This window comes from Trifolium pratense, linkage group LG1, assembly GCF_020283565.1.
Source record: "Trifolium pratense cultivar HEN17-A07 linkage group LG1, ARS_RC_1.1, whole genome shotgun sequence".
Classification (NCBI taxonomy): domain Eukaryota; kingdom Viridiplantae; phylum Streptophyta; class Magnoliopsida; order Fabales; family Fabaceae; genus Trifolium; species Trifolium pratense.
The window spans coordinates 27,281,838-27,300,009 of NC_060059.1; the positions used below are offsets into that span (position 1 = coordinate 27,281,838).

General features: G+C 34.6%; 3 protein-coding genes across 3 annotated transcripts; 2 read left to right on the forward strand and 1 right to left on the reverse strand.

The window, feature by feature from the left end:
* Positions 1-1,561: 1,561 nt before the first annotated feature.
* On the reverse strand, positions 1,562-3,080 carry LOC123883778. The gene is made up of 3 exons (XM_045932675.1): positions 2,376-3,080; positions 2,055-2,285; positions 1,562-2,006 (listed from the first exon to the last, which is right to left on the reverse strand). The coding sequence occupies exons 1-3, from the start codon at positions 2,514-2,516 to the stop codon at positions 1,752-1,754; spliced, it is 627 nt and encodes a 208-aa protein (XP_045788631.1). The 5' UTR covers positions 2,517-3,080; the 3' UTR covers positions 1,562-1,751.
* A 3,854-nt stretch (positions 3,081-6,934) lies between these two features.
* LOC123902361 lies at positions 6,935-15,333 on the forward strand. Its single transcript, XM_045952064.1, has 12 exons — positions 6,935-7,320; positions 8,023-8,162; positions 11,950-12,232; positions 12,322-12,549; positions 13,018-13,272; positions 13,354-14,024; positions 14,107-14,301; positions 14,402-14,506; positions 14,608-14,674; positions 14,767-14,862; positions 14,946-15,048; positions 15,213-15,333. Exons 3-11 carry the CDS (start codon positions 11,957-11,959, stop codon positions 15,036-15,038), a joined length of 1,986 nt encoding a protein of 661 aa, XP_045808020.1. The 5' UTR covers positions 6,935-7,320; positions 8,023-8,162; positions 11,950-11,956; the 3' UTR covers positions 15,039-15,048; positions 15,213-15,333.
* On the forward strand, positions 8,196-11,613 carry LOC123891482. The gene has a single exon (XM_045941358.1). It carries the CDS (start codon positions 8,335-8,337, stop codon positions 11,611-11,613), a length of 3,279 nt encoding a protein of 1,092 aa, XP_045797314.1. The 5' UTR covers positions 8,196-8,334.
* Positions 15,334-18,172: the final 2,839 nt, after the last annotated feature.

Below are 18,172 nucleotides of genomic sequence, written 5' to 3' on the forward strand. Positions count from 1 at the left end.
ATGATATATGCGTAAAATTAACTTGGGAAAGCAAAATGTATTACAATGCTATTAACCGAGGAGTAGAAACTCTAAATAAAAAGCTTGAAAGCAATTCTCACCTTGTAAGGTGAGAATTGTCTGTACAGTACTGCACAAGCCATCTCATATTTCTTAACACCCCCCGCTCAACACTATTGAGTTGGGTGCGTAGGGATGACAATTTGACTCATACCATATCCATTGTCATCCCTATTAGTGCATAAATATAAATAATAGGTGACCCGATAGCGGAAATCTAATAATAGATGGCCTAACGGATCTTAAAAAGACTCTAATACTATTTTAGAATTGAGAGTTGAGTCTAACACATTCTAACAAACAGGCTTGTGAGATGAAAATTGTCTCTTACTTATAAACTCTTGTCCAGATCAAATTAGATGTGAGACTTTTTAACATTATCACATGCCAAGTTTGCCGAAACATCCACATAGAAGATAAGGTCTGAAATCCGTTTATAAAAAAATAGTATTCTTTGTTTTATAACTATTTAAAAAATTTATAACTTCTGTTTTTTTAATGGTGGATTTTTCCTTTAGTTTTACGATGGAGCAGATGATCAAACCTAGGATCTTATGAATACTAACTAAATCCCAGTGGTTTATTTTCATGGTGGACCTTGTGATAGTTAAAGAAAATGATCGTAAAAAAAATATTGAAGACAAATTCCACACACCACGAAGAGTTGTAGATAATTGAGTAATTAGTCAATTTAGTCCCTAAACTATCACTCTCTCACCAACTTAGTCCCTAAACTATTAAAACCAACTAAAAGGTCCCTAAACTATATTCACATCCTTCAATTTAGTCCCTAAACTATTAAAACCAACTAAAAGGTCCCTAAACTATATTCACATCCTTCAATTTAGTCCCTCGGTTAACTTTTCCGTTAAGTGACTGTTAGTAGTCCCTAAACTATAAAAAATACTTCAATTTAGTCCCTAAACTATCTTAAAAAACAACAAAATAGTAACAACACTGCTAAATCATTACTGCTAAATCAAATTACTGCTAAAACAAATAGTCTCTAAACCATACTGTTAAATCAAATTCATTTTTAACATAATTCATTACTGCTAAACAACACTGAAAAAGCAACTGTAACACATAAGAGCAGACACAAACATTTGAAATATTTATGTCTCATGATTCTACTACTAGTTCTTATCTAGAAGAAGAAATTGTATTACTGAAAGGAGCTAGATCAATAGATAAATGAAAAAAGCAATGCGCCCAGTCAAGGACAAATCCTCTTTAGCCCCAAGCTATAAGCCAAAAGAGGAAAATACAACCAGAGGATCGATTCTCTGTTACATTCTTATAGAAGAAATTTCACGAAACAGAAAAAATAAGGCAAACGAAATGAAGCAAGCTCCTTAAACGATAACAATTAGGAAAGCAAGGTAAGGCCAGTAGCCTGATAAAAAAAGAAAATGTTCCTCAGTAGAGCCTAACCAATCACCCACTCCCTATTTGCTACATTCTCTCAAACCATAAACCATAATCTTCATTAGATAAATCAACTAAACCATAATCCATCAAATTCATTACATAAGTCAACAAATCCATTATCCATCAAAAGAACTAACTAAATCACAATCCATAGTTAACTAAAGAACAATATTAATCATAAACCATAATTTCATTACTAGAAAACTAGCATGCATCATTACAAAAAACCAAATATTATAAGCAACAATCAAACAAAAGCACTAAGTAGAAGGTCCTTCATTGCGTGATCCTCGGCTTAATCCTGGAGTTGGCATGAATCTCATCGATGTTTTCTCCCTTGTGTTGTTGTATGCTTTCATTGGATCTACAAGTTCCGGACTAACTACAATATTTTTGACAGCAACTACTGGTTTAAAAACTGGATTCTTTGGCCTCCTCAACAATCCAACACCAGTAATATTAATAGGTTTACCTAGTGTAGGCTTTGCAGCAGGTGCAACAACTTGCTGATTCACCTTTGCAGCTGCTTGGTTTGTCACCGGTGCAGCTACTTGCTTTGTCACCGGTGCAGCTTCTTGCTTTCTATTTGGTGCCGCTGCTTGCTTTGTTACTGATGCAGCTGCTTGCTTTGTATATGGTCCAGTTGCTTGCTTTGTCACTGCTGCAGCTGCTTGCTTTATCACTGGTGCAGTTGCTTGCTTTGTCACTGCTGCAGCTACTTGCTTTGTCACTGATACAGTAACATGTTTTGTCACTGGTGCAATAGCTTGCTGAGTAACTGGAATGTCATTTTCCTACACAATGACATTAAATCATAAATAATAACAAAAAACTGTTGAAAATAAAATGGTAAAAATGAATTACAATTGAATAAATTCACATACTTGAGGTGCAGGTGCAGATTGAGACGACTTGATCTCAACTGGTTGATTTTGAATGTCAGCTCCAGGTTGAGGACACGTGCGCAAATTATGCTCTGATGACTGACATCTACCACAATGCATTGGAATAGTCTTTTTCTTCATTTTACCGGGTCTTTCTCCTTCATCTGCACCTTTTCGTCTGTTTTTTTTGGCCTGCCAGGTTTTCTCTTAATTAAAGGAGGAATAGGAGCATCAAATTCAGTTGTCATCCAAAAGTGTTGGGATCTGCAAGGCCGAATAAATTCCACATAAGCAGCCTTGAATGATGGCATCTTAAGCCAATTATGGACAAATTCCTCAGGTTGTAAGCCCCAACTAGCCATTGCAGCAATTGCATGCCTACAAGGCATCCCACTAATTTGCCAAACCCTACAAGTACAAGTTTTTTTGTCAATGTCAACATCCATTCTCATAGCATGCTTTTCTACTTGAAACCGACCATCACCAGAAAATTGGACCCTCCATTTGTTACTTCGAGTTTTCTCTATGTCAAGCCTACTTTGTTGGACGGGTGTAAGCTCTCCTAACCATCCACTCAATGACCTCTTATTCGATGCCATATTTCCCATTATGTAGCTTCTAATTTCCTCAAGCATCTTCAGAATTGGTTTTCCTCTGTACTTCAAAATCTTCGCATTAAAAGCTTCACAGTTATTGTTGCACAAAGTGTCTACCTTCTGAGTGATAAGAGAACCTTCCTCCATCACTTGTATCATCATCACTTTCAGCCATCTAATATAATATAATGTATAGTATTAACAAGGAGCACAAATTGAGAAAACATTGAGGAGACAAAATCAGAGACCACAATAGGACCACTATAGAGAGACAATTGCATAAAAAAGAAACAAATTAGGACCACTATAATACTTAAACAAATTAGGATATTTTTGAGTCTGATATTTTTGGATAGAAAAATGGGAAACAAGAACTGGAAGTTTGAGTAGTTTAAAAATTTCTACTATAACAGTACGTCTAAATGTGTAACAAACTTTTAGCTAGCCTCATGAGATTATGAAAGAAAATGGTTATAATTTGATGTAACGTACTCGTGTTAAAGATATGAGTATTTGGCACAAAAGCTTCAAAATAGGAATAAGAGATACAAGAAGGAAGCAACATGAATAGCAGCAACATGGTTAAGCCAAAAAGGAAGCAACAACAACATGGTTCACGCTAAAACAAATTTGGTTCAAGCTAAAACAACATGGTTCATTGCACTAAAAAACACAAATTTCATTCTGAAAAATGAACAAGTGAGAATAAACCCTTACAAATTTATAAAAGTTAGAACGAAAAACAGTAAAAAAGTACCTTAAAACAACGACGACAACCGGAATTGGAGCGTATAGGTGGCGCTAGGGTTTTCAGATTGAGATGATTTGAGAGAGTTGATCGAGAAGAGAGAGATAAGAAGATGCAATTGAAGGGGGTTGAAGAAAAAAGAGTTGGTGACGGAGGACTAAATTAATGGGGTTGAGAGAGTTGATCCATAAGAGATATATAAGCGTAAAAGTAGCTTTTGGATTTTAGGGTTTTAAAGAACAGTTAACGGAAAAGATAACGGAGGACTAAATTGATGGATGGAAAATAGTTTAGGGACCTAATTGCGAAAAATAGTTTAGGGACCTTTTAGTTGGTTTTAATAGTTTAGGGAATGAATTGGTGAGAGAGTGATAGTTTAGGGACTAAATTGACTGATTACTCTAGATAATTGGAAAATACGTTCTAATTGCCCAAATTTTCTTGCGGGTTTGGCCAAGTCATTAAGTTTTTCTCATCAATATGTTGACAAAACACACGTTGATCAATTATAAAATAAATAAATAAATAAATAAAAAGAACACACGTTGGTCATATAACTTACTAGTTTCATTTCTTAAGATTAACTTCTTTTCTTGACAAAGTCTCCAAGTATTAACTAAATTATCACCAAAAAAATATTGACTAAATTATAAAAATTCAGATAGTCAGAATAATATTATTATACTTTTCATATAATTTCATAAGTTTATCTTTTAGGAATAAAATTAGTTTATTTTCTATCTCATCATTTTTTTTTGTTATTTAAAAAAGTTAAATATATTTTTAGCTCTCTAAATACCCCGACTTTTATTTTAGTCTAATTAAAAAATTTCTTCAAACAAATTATATAAAAATAATTCTTCAAACTTTAGTCCATCTAAATCTTTTATTTTATATTTTAATCTTTACTTTCTCACAAAAGTTTATGTAGCAAATTTCAAATGACTTTTTTTGTGACAGGTTTATAAGATTTTAAAATATCATTAGTTTAATAATTTAATTAATCTTTATTAATTTATCTATAACTTCAAAATAAAAATTATATTGTTAAAGTAATAGATAGATTATCAAAATAATAATATTTTAAAATTTTAATAATGAGATGTCATAAAAAATTTAATATTTCCCCATATTTCTGAATTTTTATAACTTAGTTAAATTTTTTTTGGTGATTATTTAGTTAATATTTGAAGAGTTGGTAAAAAAAAGAAGTTAATCTTTATAAATGAAGCTAATGAGTTATATGATCAACGTATAATGTAATATAATATGTGTGGTGTTAGTAAGGGGGTTGGACTAAGTGTGGGTAGGTGGTTTGAGAATAACATTCGTCGAAAAGTAGGTGATGGGAAAATACATCTTTTTGGAGCGATAAGTGGTTGGGGGTGAAACTCTTCATACCCGTTTTGCTTAACTTTTTGAGTTATCAATATATAAGAATATTTCAGTTGCTGATAATATATTGGAGGTCGGGATGGGGGTAAGAGGTAGCGGATGAAGGTGGAGGAGGAGATTATTTGCATGTGAGGAGGAATTGAGTTTGGAGTGTTGTGCTATTTTAGATAACGTTTTATTGCTGGTAAATGTACCATATACATGGATTTGACAACTTGAGTCTGACCAATGTTATTTAATCAATGGAGTTTATCATCTGTTTACTCATACTGTCATCTCAGATACACCGATGGCTAACCAAGAAGTTATTTGGAATAAAATAGCTCCCTTCAAGGTGTGGTTGTTTACTTGGAGATTGCTAAAGAATAAGTTGCCATCTAAGGATAACTTGTTGCGCTGTGGAATGAATCAGTTGGATTATTTGTTTGTGTGTAGGTGTTTGTGGAGTTGCTGAAACCTCTTATCACTTGCTTTTCGATTGTAAATTGGCTACTTCTCTTTGGTGTAAAATTATGCAGTGGTTTGGTATATCTTGCCCTGTTTCAAATTCAGCAAATGAACATGCTATGCAATTTTGTAATACTTATTTGTTTAGAAAAGAAGTTCGTCAAGGTATTCAAGCAGTTTGGTTGGCTTGTTGTTGGACTATTTGGAAGGAAAGAAATAGCAGGGTTTTCTCCAATCAAGGGGTCTCGGCCGATGTGTTGCTTGATAGGCCAATAAAAACTTTTGCTTTTTTTTTTGGATAACCAATGTTGGTTGTTAGTTTTTTTTCTTGCTTGGTGGTTGAAGACTCGAGAAAATAATTTTAATTATGTTTTGAATAGTTGGTGGATTCACCCTCTAGCTTGTTTAGGGATTCGTTATGGTTAATGGTTGCTTTGCTTTACTACAATTTTGAATATATTTACTTTGTAATTTTTCTTGGTATGCACATTTTGTGCTTAATATGTTATTTTAATATATTAATTTGGCTTCTTTAGAAAATGTAATATAATATTTTTTTTTGTCACGTAGGTGTTATCCCATATTTTAGCTCGAGCTAAAATATGCTTTTATCTCTGGTTTCAAAGGCATTAATTTTGTTAAAGCATATTAATCATAACTTTCATAATGCAAGACTTTAAATGTCTTCAAGAACAAGAGAGATTATCTAATCATCTCATTTATGAAGGTTAATGGTAATGTCTTTAAGAACAAGAGAGTTCTAATGGAAAGTATTCGGAAGAGGATGAATTCGTTGTTCAGACTAAGTTTACAAGGTGAAAGAAATAGTTTAATTTCCTTTGTTATCAGGGGATTTTGCCTTTCGATCAACTGGTGTTGTGGACTTAGAATATTTTTCCATCTTTCAAATATGATTCGATTTCGACAGTTGCAGCGTTTCAAGGCTTTGTTTCATTTCAAATGAAGAAGGACGCGTGGCAGAAGACTATTAGTTTAACGTTAAGTAGCAGTTACTCAGTTGGTCTATAAATAGTAGTTTGTAAGTCGAAATAAGGGTCACAATTCACATACACAAATTCTCAAAAAACTCAAAGTATCCATGCTACAGCGAGAAAAGAGTACTTCGAGAAACATGCACTAGTAGAAAAATGACTTTTGGTTTGGAGATACCACTACCGGTATGTGAATACCAGTAGTGAAATACATTTGACCAAAGGATTCCACTACTGATATTTTGAAAACGGTAGTGGAAAGTTCAGAGACAAGGGATTTCACTACCGGCTTTGCTAAATCCGTAGTGGAAAGTAGACACGGTGGCAATGTCGTAATTACGTGCAAAATTGTTTTAATTATCTTCCACTACCGATCTAGGATTCACCGGTAGTGGAATCCTAATAGTGTTATTAGTTTTTTCATATTCCCACTTTCCACTACCGATCTAGCTTATCACCGGTAGTGGAATCCTAATAGTGTTAATTATATTTTTCATTCTTCCCAATTTCCCTCATTCTGCAAACGCGAAGAAGAACACACTCTCCAATCCAATCGTCCCAATTCTAGTTCTCCCTAATTTGTTCCTCAAATCGTCCCAATTTCTTCAAATCAAACACTCTCCAATCGTTCTCCAATCATTCTCCAATCTCTCCAATCTCCAATCGTCCCAATTTCATTCGCGGTTTCATTCTCCAAACCCTAGACGGAACGACGAACCTGCAAACGCTTAATCGCCTCCAAATCTCTTCGTTTTCATTCGGTAAAGGTATGAATAAATCAAACTTCCCCCAAATTTCATTCGTTTTCGTTTTCATTCGTTTTCTGTTTATGGTTGATCTTGTTTTCATTCGTATTCGTTTTCATTCGTATTCGTTTTCATTCTTTTTCTGTTTATGGTTATTTGCTGGTAAGAAAAACACGCATTTTTCTCATTCAGTACATTTTGGTAGCATTGAATGAAGATTGGATATTCTAAGTTCACGTTTTAAATTGTGAAGGTTTTAAATTGGATATTCGTTTTCATGTGTTTTGGGTTCCTGTTCTTCATCTCTTAGTAAGTTGTTTATGGTTATGGTATCTCTAGCTAAACAATGGTTAAAAGAAGTGAAAAGTATTAAGCAGAAACAGAAAATAGACAACATGTGATTAGAAGAAAGTTAAGGATAATTTTCCTTCTGGTCTTTCTATGTTAATGTTTGTTATGTGACAAAGAAAATGGTTAGTGTTTTTTTTTCCTGATGCTATGTGTTACTGATAGTGACCCAATTTTGGGAGGGTTTTGTGTTTTTTTCTTCCACTAGTTGAATTCAAAGGTGATCTTAAGTAAAGTTACTTTTCACTTTAACACATAATAGTCTGCTTTTGGTATTTATTGGTTGAATAATTGACTTATATTTAGGTAGAATTAATACATAATTGATTCTTAGATCATGTATGAATTGAGGGTTTCAATGCTTGTGCTTTGCAGGGGTGGAGCTGTTTTCTGTGTTAGGCGGTGGTTGCTGCTCCTACGTGTTGACTGCTGCTGTTTAGGGGCTGGTGTTGCTGTTTTTTGGTGTTGTCCTCTTTGTTTGAAGTTAGAAGGTTCAATCACGGTCTCATCTACAGGTACCGATTCTATTTCAAAACATATATAGAAGCTATAAACTTAGATGCAATTCAAATTACTATGTAAAAATTCTGCTATATGCAAATTCTGTTATAGGCTATGAATTTTTATTAAAATAGGGCGAGAGAATGTTTCGCAATAGTAACAACCTAGTCATTCCTTTAACTTAGAATGCATAAATTTCGAAACGTAGGTATGGACCGTAGTTGGATGAGAGCTAATCGATTAAGTACTGAGTACAGACATGGAGTGATGGAATTTCTACAGTTTGCGGAAAGTAATGCTGAACTAGAACGTCCTCCTCCTGAATTTCCTCCACTTTTTCTATGTCCGTGTATAAATTGTGCAAATAAAGAACCAAAACGTACTAAGAAAGAAATCATGAATCATCTAATTTGTGACGGGATTTGTCAAAATTATACACAATGGATATGGCACGGTGAAGTAGTAGCAACGCCAAGTGTGTCCCATAGAGAAAGTGGTAGTGTGGATATCGATGATCGACTAGAAGACATGATGCGTGATATTGGAGAAGATTCGTTTAAGAGGGCGCATGTGTATGAAACTTTATGCAGTGACAAGGATGAACCATTGTATCCGGGATGCACAAATTTTACCCGTTTGTCTGCGGTGTTAAAATTGTTTAATTTGAAAGCAAAAAATGGGTGGACCGACAAAAGTTTCACTGAATTGCTTGAATTGTTGATACAAATGCTTCCAGAAGGTAATGTAATGCCAAATCGTTATTACGAGGCGAAAAAAGTATTGTGTCCAATGGGTTTGGAGTATGAAAAGATACATGCATGCCCTAATGATTGTATATTATACCGAAAAGAGTTTGTAAACTATAATCATTGTCCGACATGTAAGGCGTCTCGCTACAAAAAGAAAGATGGTGATTCTAGTGATGATGAGGTGACCAAAACGGGTCCTCCCGCGAAAGTCGTATGGTACCTACCAATAATTTCAAGGTTCAAGAGATTGTTTGCTAATGCAAATGACGCAAAGAATCTTAGATGGCATGCAGAAGAGAGAAAATGTGATGGCCAAATTCGCCATGTAGCTGATTCTTTGCAATGGAAGAAAATTGACTCTTTGTTTCCAAATTTTGGCAAAGAGTCGAGAAACCTTAGACTTGGACTTGCTACTGATGGAATGAATCCGTTTGGTAATCAAAGTACTAACCATAGTTCATGGCCTGTTCTCCTGATGATTTACAACCTATCTCCTTGGTTGTGCATGAAGCGTAAATATATTATGTTATCGATGATGATTTCAGGCCCAAGACAACCAGGAAATGACATAGATGTTTATCTAAGTCCACTAATTGATGATTTGAAAGTGTTGTGGGAGGAAGGAGTGGATGTTTTTGATTCGTATTCTGGTGAACAGTTCAACATGCGTGCCATGTTGTTTTGCACCATCAACGACTTTCCGGCATACGGCAATTTGTCTGGGTATTCCGTTAAAGGGCATAATGCGTGTCCCATATGTGAAAAAAAAACATGTTATAAGCAACTGAAAAATGGAAAGAAGACTGTTTATCTTGGCCACCGAAAATTTCTAAATCGTTATCATCCATATCGTAGATTGCGAAAAGCTTTTGACGGAGACCAAGAGAATGGTGTTGCTCCAACGCCCTTAACTGGAGAGGAAGTTTATGAACGACAACGAGACATTAATGTTGTCTTCGGAAAGTGCCAAAAGCCAAAAGGGAGAGTGCCAAAAGCGAAAGTGCCAAAAGCCGAAAGTGAAAGTGTCAAAAGGAAAAAGCAGCCTGTTGTGAAAAGTATATGGAAAAAGAGGTCAGTGTTCTTTGATCTTCCATATTGGTCTAGTCTTGATGTAAGACATTGTATTGATGTGATGCACGTGGAGAAAAATGTATGTGATAGTGTAATTGGAACACTTCTCGACATTAAAGGCAAGACAAAAGATGGTGCACATGCTCGTCTTGATATGGATTTGATGGGTATACGACAAGAGTTAATACCACAAAAAATCAATGACAAGACATATTTGCCTCCCGCGTGTCACACTTTGTCTAAAGACGAGAAAACAAGTTTTTGCAAGTGTTTACAAAGTATCAAAGTGCCACATGGTTACTCGTCAAATGTCAAGAGCCTTGTATCAATGAAAGATCTCAAATTAATCGGCTTAAAATCTCATGATTGTCATGTCTTGATGCAACAACTACTACCTGTGGCTATTCGTGGGATATTGCCCGATAATGTTAGGAAAGCTATATGCAGGTTGTGCTTATTCTTCAATGCAATATGTTGTAAAGCAATTGATCCATTGAAGTTAGACGAGTTGGAAAACGAAGCTGCAGTTATCTTGTGTCAATTGGAGATGTATTTTCCTCCTTCATTTTTTGACATTATGGTTCATTTGATTGTTCATCTAGTAAGGGAGATTAGATTGTGTGGCCCAATTTATTTACGGTGGATGTATCCAATAGAGCGATACATGAAGATCCTAAAAGGGTATACAAAAAACCCACACCGTCCGGAAGCTTCGATTGTTGAGAGGTACATTGCAGAAGAAGCTATTGAGTTTTGTTCAAACTATTTGTCAGAAGTGGATGCTATAGGGGTTCCCAAGTCTCGTCATGATGGAAGATGTGACGGTGTGGGCACGCAAGGTTTAAATGTCAAGAGCATGCATATTGATATAATTCTTCAAGCGCATTTGTATATATTGAATAACACTGATGAAGTTCAACCTTACTTGTCTGCTCACAAAAGCATCATAAAGAAAATGCACGATAAGATGAATGAAAAATGGGTGTTAAGAGAGCATAATAAGAAATTCTCAGAGTGGTTTAAAGAAAAGGTCTGCCAAGATGATAGTGTTTCCGATACAATAAAGTGGTTGTCCTATGAGCCTAAATGTAACATATTGACTTGGAGTGCATATGATATTAACAAAACTTCCTTTTATACAAAATCAAAGGATGACCGCAGTACCATGCAAAATAGTGGGGTTATGATTGTGGCAGAGTCCATGCACTTCTCTAGTTCCAAAGATAAAAATCCGGTTATGGCATCTACACCCTACTTTGGGGTGATTGAAGAGATCTGGGAGGTTGATTACGTTGTGTTTAAAGTGCCTTTATTTAAATGCAAATGGATTGATATCAACAATGGTGTGAGAATTGATGAATTAGGATTTACACTAGTTGATCTTTGCAAGTTAGCTTATAAAGACGAACCTTTCATCATGGCATCCCAAGCAAAACAGGTGTTTTATGTCAAAGATCCTTCTAATGAACGGTGGTCGGTGGTTCTACAAGGAAAAAATGTGCATGGTAGTTATGAAAATCAAGAGCTTGATATTTCCGAAATTCCTCCTTTCTCAACAGATGTGCCTACCTTCATTGAAGAAAACGAAGAGGATGATGTGCATGCAGCTATTCGTTTAGATCATGACGAAGGAATATGGGATTAGACATTACTTTCACTATTTGCATTTTTTTACCACTTGTTTTGTAACACATAGTAATAAAACACCATTTGTTTTGATTGTTATTGAATTTTTTGTGCTGCGACATTTATGCTTAATTCAGTTTTATGCAAGTGTTTTATGCTTAATTCAGTTTTTTGTGTTTTGTGCTGCGACATTTATATTGCAAGTGTCTTATGCTTAATTCAGTTTTTTTTTTTTTGTTTTGTGCTGAGACATTTTAATTTGCGACATTTATTTTTTGGTTGTTATTGCTATTAACCAACAACTCAGTTTTTGTGTCTTATGCTTAATTCATTTTTTTGTGTTTTGTGTAAACAGATACGATATGGCTGATTCAACCGGCAACTCTGCTGAAACTAGTCAAAGTAATAAAAAAAGTGTTAGAGGTCCCACTATGTTGAAAGCAATTGAAAACGTTCGTAAAACGGGTATAAAGATCCCTCTCCAGTTTGATCTAGAAACTGGAGAGTGTTATGGTAACAATGCCTCCCATTTTAAGAGTTACGTAGCACTTCTTACTCGAGAAAGATGCAGTATTGCGAAAGAGTTGTGGAAACATATACCTGAAGGAGTAAAGAATGCTATGTGGACAGATATTAAGGTATTTGAAATTCAACATTTTGTTATATTTTATTATCATATCAAATACATCTTATGCTAACACCAAATTTTTTAATGTAAATATTATAGGCTATTTTTGTTATACCTGAGTTTGATGATGCAAAAAAGAGTGATCATTTTAAGAAAATATGGTTTCACTATGCGGGGGAGCGATGGAAAGATTTTAAATCACGGTTGACTAGAACTTATATCACAGACCCCAAACCAGATGACGTTCCTCCATACGTCAAGTATCCTTACATCAAAAAAGATATATGGGAAGAGTTTGTGAAGTATCGACAGACCTCTGATTTTAAGGTTAGTGTAATTTCAAAATCATTAAACTGTGTTGACTGCTGCTTCTGCTGCTACTGTGTTAAATATTGTGTTTTGTGATTTGTGATTTTGTGATTTTTATGTCTTGACTGCTGCTACTGCGCTAAAACCGCGCTAAAACCGCGCTAAAACTGCGCTAAAACCGCGCTAAAACTGCTGATTCTGTCTTGACTGCTGAAACTGTGATTTTGTGATTTTGTTTGCCTAAACTGCTGAAACTGTGATTTTGCTGATTCTGTCTTGACTGCTGAAACTGTGATTTTGACTGCTGAAACTGCAGATTTTTATTGCCTAAACTGCTGAAACTGTGAAACTGTCTTGACTGCTGAAACTGTGATTTTGTGATTTTGTGATTGTGATTCTGAAACTATCTTGCAAAGAATAGGAAAAAAGTCTTTTGAAACTGCTGAATGTGATTTTTACATTACTAATTATTTGAGTTTATAATAGGAAAAAAGTCAAAAGGGTAGGGAGAATCATGCAAAGAATGTTTACCCACATGTATTATCCCGTGGCGGGTATAAGAGGCTCGAGGAGCAGATGATCAATGAAAAGAGACAATCCTTATCGAAAGATAGTTCTGGCTTAACTGATGATGATCGTCATCCATCTCCACCGGAACGCTATGAGACATGGACGAGAGCACGACAAAAGAAAGGGGGAGAATTCACATCTGAGCCTGTAAAAAAAGTTGCTGAGAAAATTGTAAGTAACATTATAATCATGCTTTTGCTTCAAGTAACACAATTATTTACTATATTGTGACTTTGTTTGTGCATGTTGTAGGAGAAAATTGTTGAAGACTCAAAAAAGGGTGACTTTGTTCCAACGGGACGTCACGATGTCCTAACAGAAGCCATTGGAACACCTGAGCATGGTGGTAGTGTTCGTGGTGTTGGAAAAAAACATAACATTACCACTTACTGGGGAAGATCAAAGGTTTCACGTCAAAGACAAGGTATAGATGTCAAAGAGCAACTAGCAGCATTTAAAGCAGATTTGGAAGCTAAGTTTGAGGAAAAGTTGGCGCAAGAGCGTAAGATGATGCAAGATTCTCTTATGGAGACACTAAAGTCCATGGGTTTATCCCAAACCTCTGATACAAATAATAGAGTCATGGTACCTGAAGCTTGTGCTGAACAAGTTGTTGTCACCGGAAGCGCAAAAGGGAGTTGTTCTCCTGCACCGGTCAAGATGCAAAATGAACTCAAGGAGGTTGTTGTCACTGAAAGCGCAAAAGGAAGTCGTTCTCCTGCACCGGTAGCAGAGGCTGAAGATAACATGGACGATGTTCAGAAATTGTTAATCATGGTTCTGAAAAAGGGTGATGATCATTTGGATGTACAATTAACTCATTGTTCAATGTGTACTAATTTTCTCATGTCTTGCAAGTGTATAAGAGAGTTGTTGGTGGGTTTTATTTGGCTCGACATGAGTACTCTAAGTGTTTGGTGCTCGTAAGTGTACTTTCTTATTTACTACTATCTCAATATCTGTTAATATGTTATATATCTCTCCTAACTTTAAAATTATATTCAGGTACATTCATCGTTTATGCATTGAAAACAACACCACAAATGTATATGGAATTTTGGAACCAAGTTTTCTGAACATTGTTGGTGATGCTGGGAAAAAAAGTGATCAGAGAATATCTCAAAGTAAATGCAAGAAATACATCCAGCATAAGTTAGAAAATGAAAAGAAAGAGTGTCAATTATTACCATTTAACCATGGGTAAGTTTGTATGAATTTGTGTATTTTTTTAATACTTATTTATTTTTTATAACTCATAGTTATTAACAATATAATACTGTTCTTCCACGCACGCGTACAGAGGACATTGGCAGTTGATAATACTTTGTCCAAAGATAAATACCGTGGTTGTTATTTGTTCACTACATTGGAAACTTAATCCAATAATGGAGAAAATTGTTTCAAGGTAATTAAGTTTATACTTTAGGGGTTTTGGTTATATACTATAAACATAAATTATTACAAATTTTATATGATTTTATGCGGCTTTTTTTTCTTATGAATTAGTGTTTTTACGGTTGATCAAATGGCGAATGGCAATAGAAAGAACAATACCGTATGGCTTTATCCACAAGTAAGTGTGGTATTCTAACTTTATATATATTTACTTTTTTGATAAGTAAGTGTGGTATTTTTTGATCAAATGTTACTATATATAATTTGTAGGCGAGGAAACAATATAATTCAAATGACTGTGGATACTATGTAATGAAAAATATGTTGGACATTGTCACTGCTAAGATAACTGATTCTTGGATGGAGGTAATAATTTTTATTTTTTATACATCAATAATTTTTTATAACCGAGTCAAGAATAGTTTTATATTATTATTTACTTATTGTAGGTATTTAATGACCCAAAAGAGTTAACAGCTGAGGAGATGTATGAATTGCGATTACGTTGGTCAACATATTTTTTGTCGTTATTGGAGGGTTAAGATTTATCTGGTGAGTTATAGAATAGTTCATTATTTGAACTTTGTTTTTGCAAATTGGTCTATTCAATACATTGCAGCAATTTTAGTTTACACTTGTTTATTTTTATGCAAAAAAGAGAAAATTTGAGATTCTGTCAAATTTGAACACTTTCTGTCAAATTTGAGATTCTGCAGGGTGATGAGGAATTGGTTATTAGCTTTAGTTTGAGTCTTGGAAGCAGATCAGGTGATGGAATTGGTAATTTGGCTCGGGTGCATCCCACTGTTTTGGACTTGCTGTTTTGGACTGTCATGGAAATTGGTAGTTTGAGTTGCTGTTTTGGAATTGGATAGAGCTAGTTTTGATTTTTGTGTATATTAGGGGGCTGTATGCTTGGAATTAGAATAGATATAATTAGTGATAATGTTAAGTTTTGTGATTTTAATGTATTGAATGTGTAACTTGTTAGGAATTGACAATGAATTGTGGAAAATAATATTCGAAATTATGACAATTTTCTTTTGCGTTATTACCTACTAAAAGAACGTATAATTTATGCGCCGGAAGGGCGCCATATATTAATATGCAGGCACAGGAATTAAAAAAAACGAAAAAAAACAAAAAAAAAAACTAACATACCACTACTGATATTTATAACAATCAGTAGTGAAAACCATACATACCACTACGGGTATTTGTAAATACCCGTAGTGGTATCCTCAATTCTAAAAAAAAAAAATTAAAACCACACATACCACTACCGGTATTTACAAATACCGGTAGTGGAATCCCAGACTCTAAAAAAAAAAAAATGAAAACCACACATACCACTACGGGTATTTGTAAATACCCGTAGTGGTATCCCAGATTCTAAAAAAAAAAAACTGGAAACAATACATACCACTACGGGTATTTGTTAAATACCCGTAGTGGTATCCCAGATTCTAAAAAAAAAAACTGGAAACAATACATACCACTACGGGTATTTGTTAAATACCCGTAGTGGTATCCCAGATTCTAAAAAAAAAAAACTGGAAACAATACATACCACTACGGGTATTTGTTAATACCAGTAGTGGAATCCTCAATTCTAAAAAAAAAAAATTAAAACCACACATACCACTACCGGTATTTACAAATACCGGTAGTGGAATCCCAGACTATAAAAAAAAAAATGAAAACTATACATACCACTACGGATATTGAAAATACCCGTAGTGGAATCTCATACATACCACTACGGGTATTTGTAAATACCCGTAGTGGAATCCTCATAAATTTAATTAATAATACAGTAGAAACCTGACATACCACGACGGGTATAAAAAGACCCGTCGTGGAAAGTATTGACTTACAACGACGAGTGTATTTACTACCGGCCGCGGCCAGTAGTGGAATCCCTATTTGGCCGGTAGTGGAATCCCCTTTCTGCACTAGTGATGTATGAATCAGTGAACCATTTTACTTTATTTGTAACTCTTTACATTTCAAATGCAATTTAATCTTTTCAAAATCTTTACTTTCGAAGCATTTATCTTTTGCATTTAAATGGTTCTCTCATTCGAGTGAACTTGCTTGTCATTTATCTTTAATTTATGAATTACATGTCTCGTTTTTCATAAATTTTACTTTACAAGTTACGCATTAAAAACCTATTTGCTTTAAATATCCTTTTTATTGCAAATCAATGTTATATTCAATGAAGAACATTCAAAACTCTTTTAATCTAACGCACAAACACTTGTCCTGAGATTTACTAGTTGATCTCTCAAGTAATTAATTTAAACTAGCAGTTGTTTACCAAAAATCAGTGTAAACAGTAGGTTAATGGCTAAAATTTCACTTTTCAAAGTGAAATAGTTAGAGTACCAGTCTCTGTATTTTACATGCAATATTACAACCAACTAAGTTATGCTCATCGAGACACATGTAATTATTTTTAATGACAATGACAACCAAAAAAACAATGAGCTAATGAAACTAATGACTTGGTCTTGAACTGAAGTACCTACTCTAAATTTGATAAATAAAAAAATGTGTGTTCCAGTCAACATACGTAATGAGCAAAATTTAATAACTTATCCCAACCACCGTAAAAAAAAAACTTTATACCAACTGATAAGTGCTAAATATTGGTTAAAATGCATGTTTAAAAGGCACTTATTGAATACAAATCCTTGGAATATAAATCACTTTTGATGTAAATATAGTGTGTACTAAGAAATTGTGCAAGAATTATCAAATCCAACCATTTTGTTAGGTTCATGCTGATATTAAAGAAAAGAAACAAAATCCTGAAGCATTCGCTGCAGCGAGCATGCAGCGAACAAAGGCAGAGAGTTCATAGTACTTGGCGAACACCCAGCGAACCTGCAGCGAACAAACTCGCTACAGCGAAGCCACAGCGAACACACAGCGAACGAAGGCAGGGAGTCCAAGGTACTTGGCGAACACCCAGCGAGCATGCAGCGAATAAGCTCGCTGTAGCGAGCACCTAGCGAGCATAGGATGAGTCACAGCTAAATACACGTGTCAGCAAACCTCTTCAACTAAGCAACTTCTTCGCGCAGCGAACAAGGATTCGCGTAGCGAATAGGCTTTTTCCAGAAGTCTATAAATAGCATTTCAGATCATTTTGTAAAATATCAAGTTAGTTAATATCAGATAGAAAAACACTATTTTCATAGATATATCCTGTTAGTGAGGTTTTGAAGGTGGATTCCACACAACTTGAGAAATCAAGCCCAATGGTCTTTCAATCCTTCTCATCTTCACTCTTTTGTAAGTTTATCATGGCTATTCATAGCTAAATCTCTTTTGTTGGGATTGGATGTAATTGAATTATGATCATGAATCTAGTTTAACTTTGCTATATGTGTTTTATTTATCAATCAATATTAGTGATGTCCTTGTTTTCATGCTTTTATTAAAAGATTTAAATGATATAGACATATGTTATTTGAATCAAAGGTAGGATAATCACTTGTTAAAGTTCAAAGTTTAGACATAGATTTTGAGATTTAATAGTCACTTAAAGTATTAGAGCTTAATGCTATTTTATCGATTAATGATTCGAGAGATCGGAAAGTTAATAGATACAATAGATTTCAAGACATATTCCGGACACGGATATGATCAACGAGTAATACGTGAC

Bases quoted from the DNA above. Each gene is read 5' to 3' on its own strand.
- LOC123891482 (XM_045941358.1), top strand. From the start codon at position 8,335: ATGCATAAATTTCGAAACGTAGGTATGGACCGTAGTTGGATGAGAGCT.
- LOC123902361 (XM_045952064.1), top strand. From the start codon at position 11,957: ATGGCTGATTCAACCGGCAACTCTGCTGAAACTAGTCAAAGTAATAAA. The intron at 14,302-14,401 runs GTAAGTTTGTAT...GCACGCGTACAG, and splicing joins TTATTACCATTTAACCATGG to AGGACATTGGCAGTTGATAA. The intron at 14,863-14,945 runs GTAATAATTTTT...TACTTATTGTAG, and splicing joins TAACTGATTCTTGGATGGAG to GTATTTAATGACCCAAAAGA.
- LOC123883778 (XM_045932675.1), bottom strand. From the start codon at position 2,516: ATGAAGAAAAAGACTATTCCAATGCATTGTGGTAGATGTCAGTCATCA. The intron at 2,286-2,375 runs GTATGTGAATTT...GTCATTGTGTAG, and splicing joins AATCTGCACCTGCACCTCAA to GAAAATGACATTCCAGTTAC. The intron at 2,007-2,054 runs GTGACAAAGCAA...GCAGCTGCAAAG, and splicing joins GAAAGCAAGAAGCTGCACCG to GTGAATCAGCAAGTTGTTGC.